Source organism: Crocodylus porosus, unplaced genomic scaffold (assembly GCF_001723895.1).
Source record: "Crocodylus porosus isolate Cpor-Errol unplaced genomic scaffold, CroPor_comp1, whole genome shotgun sequence".
Classification (NCBI taxonomy): domain Eukaryota; kingdom Metazoa; phylum Chordata; order Crocodylia; family Crocodylidae; genus Crocodylus; species Crocodylus porosus.
The window spans coordinates 3,221,246-3,223,870 of record NW_017728909.1 but is presented as its reverse complement, the minus strand read 5'-3'; the positions used below and the strand labels follow the sequence as shown (position 1 = coordinate 3,223,870).

Sequence of the window (2,625 nt, the reverse complement as noted above, 5' to 3'; positions counted from 1 at the left end):
ACATTGGCCTTCTTCCAGTCTTCGGGCACTACACCAGAGCGCCAGGAGTTTTCAAAGATCCGTGCCAGGGGCTGGGCTATGATGCTCACCAGCTCCTTGAGTACCCTGGGGTGTAGATTGTCAGGGTTGGCTGACTTGAAGCTTTTTAAGTTGTTCCTTCATGAGGTCAGCATTGATGGAAGGCAGAGGATCTCCCTTATCTGGACCTCCCTGTCCCATGGTTGGCACGGGCACTGAATTGGGAACTTGGAAGTCACAGGTTCTATCCAAAGCTCTAACAAAACCCATTGCTGGAAGATACCCGACCCTCTGCATCTTTTTCCCCTTCCACTTCATACAAACATCATCAAATCATGGAGAAATCAGGTTGGAAGGGACCTCCAGAGGTCATCTAGTCCAGGGGTGGGCAGAATACAGCTCGGGGGCTGGATCCAGCCCATGGGACCCCTAAAAAATTAGAAAATTAATATTTATTTGCTCATAGCTACCTGTTAAAGGTGACAGGAGCCTGGAGCAGTAGGACCCAGAGGGAGCTAGTGGCAGGACCCAGCAGCAAGGTCTGCCTAGCCCTTGCCTCTCAACCAGAAACCCCTGCCTAGCAGAGGCTTCTGGCCTGAGACCACAGGGTCGCTCCTGCTACCCTGCGCTGGAAAAGAAAATGCGGCCCTCAACAGTTTGGCAAAACTCGGTAAGCGGCCCTTTGCTCAAAATAATTGCCTGCCCCGATCCAGTCCAACCCCCACATCTGCATGTCTTATCTAAATGGACTGTAAAGTTTTTCAGAGAAGAGACTCTTCTGCTACGTTTGTACAGTGTCTATATTACGGTAGCAGAAGGCTGATGTTGTAGCCATGATGGTCCAAGAATGATGCGAGAGCCAAGGGTTTCTTAGGACGATCACTTTTACTGGACCCACTATGCAGCTGGGATAAAGTGAGACAAGCTTTTGAATGTAAGCCATTCTTCCTCAAGTCCTATAAAAGATACCACTCCAAGGGCCTTGCTACATGCTAATTTTAGGCACCTCCTGGAGCTCTTAACTCAGTAGTGTCTGCAAATTAACACCTCAAACTAGTTTTAGGCACTCCTTAATTGATTTAAAGTGATGCCACTCCAGCCTAGGTTTCTCTCTGATCCATGTTGCCTGGCTCCTGTTACACAAATGTGCAGCCACTCTAGGCTACACCTTCGCATACACACCCCGCCTGCCCCCTGTCTCCCCTGTTGGTCCAGGTCGGCCCCGCTGCCCCCTGCCCTCCCAGATCCCTGCTCCCCCCACCCTGCGCTGTCTGTCCTGGGGGAGCAAGCAGGCAAGGGTGAACCTGCCACTCTCTGGGCCAGGCTCAGCCCGGACAAGAGCAGCAATGTGGCAGTTCCCCCTTCCCTGCCTGACCCTGGGGACAGGCAGCCACAAGTGGGGGGGCAGGGGGAAATCCTGAGGGGCGGGGGGAAGCAGGACAGCCCCAGGGGCAGGGGGGAAAGAGGGCCATGGAGTAGGGGGAAATCCTGAGGGGCAGGGGGAAGCCCCAAGGGCAGAGGGGAAAGCGGGGCAGGGGGAAGCAGAGGAGTCCAAGGGGCAGGAGAGAAAGAGGAGTAGGGAGCGAGGGGAAATCCTGAGGGGTAGGGGGAGCCCCAGGGGCGGCGGGGAAGCCGGGAATGGGAGGGGAGGACTTCTTACCTTTCAGGCGGCCGGCCTGAAGGTGCCAGGGCTGCAAGCCCGGGCGGGTACCGGCACCCTCCAGCTCACCAGGAGCCCCTCGCTGCTCCCGGCCGGGGGCCGGGGGCCCGAGCAGACACTCACCTGCGGGAGGAGCGAGCTCGGCGCCATCCATCCTCTTGCAGGGAAGCAGAAGTGCCGAGCAGCCCGGGGAGACACCCCGCTCCCGCCGCGAGGGCGGGGCCGGCCGTGTGGGCGCCTCCCTCACCTCTGCTCGCGGGCACCCGGCTCCACACCTGCCTGTGGGAGCCAAGCGGCCTCCCCGCGCCGGCGACGGACAGGCCCGGCCGGGGCACAGGAAACCAACGGGCAGTGTGGGCTGGAGGGGCACCCCGGGGCGGTGCTGGCAGCCCGGTCGGCACCCCCGCCCCGCCCCGCCCCGCCCCCCTCACCGCGGCTCCCTGCGCGGCCAGGACGGGTGGGCAGGCCTTTGGGCAGGGGCCGCTTAGCAGTAGCGGCCTCAGGGGAGGGAAACCGAGCGACCGCCCCACACTTCATAAAAATAGCAGTTCGTTACACTATTTCTGTCAGTATTGTGTTCAGATACTTCCACTGCTGTTTCACGGATAGGGCAACGTGCAATTGAAATCCACGCGCTTCTAGGTCATCAAAATTAAGCCTCTAAGAGGGCCCGAGTGACGCTCTTGCCCAGGGCCCCAACAACCCTAAGGCCACCGCTGCACTTAGGGAGGTTAGATGGGGTCAGCATGCCCCCTACGCCCCACAACAGCTCACCAAGTCTGGGGTGGGCAATTATTTTGGCTGGGCTCCCCTCTCTCTCTCTCACCCCACTGCCCACACCACCTGAAACTAGCACGCCCTGACCCCCATGCTACCCAGAGCTGCAGCACGCCCTGATCCCCACCCCAGCCCAGAACCTGCCAGGCAGGTCCGCAGGTCAGACCAGC

At 59.3% G+C, this 2,625-nt stretch overlaps 1 protein-coding gene across 2 annotated transcripts in view; it reads right to left on the bottom strand.

Annotated features, from left to right (window-relative positions):
- CCDC68 (coiled-coil domain containing 68) overlaps positions 1-1,868 on the bottom strand; it is a 34,056-nt gene extending 32,188 nt beyond the window's left edge. For both annotated transcript variants that reach the window (XM_019531767.1, XM_019531768.1), the window contains exon 1: positions 1,802-1,868. In XM_019531767.1, the coding sequence (XP_019387312.1) occupies positions 1,802-1,832 (31 nt within the window). In that variant the 5' untranslated portion in view covers positions 1,833-1,868. The remainder of the gene's footprint in view (positions 1-1,801) is intronic.
- Between the last annotated feature and the right edge of the window lie 757 nt (positions 1,869-2,625).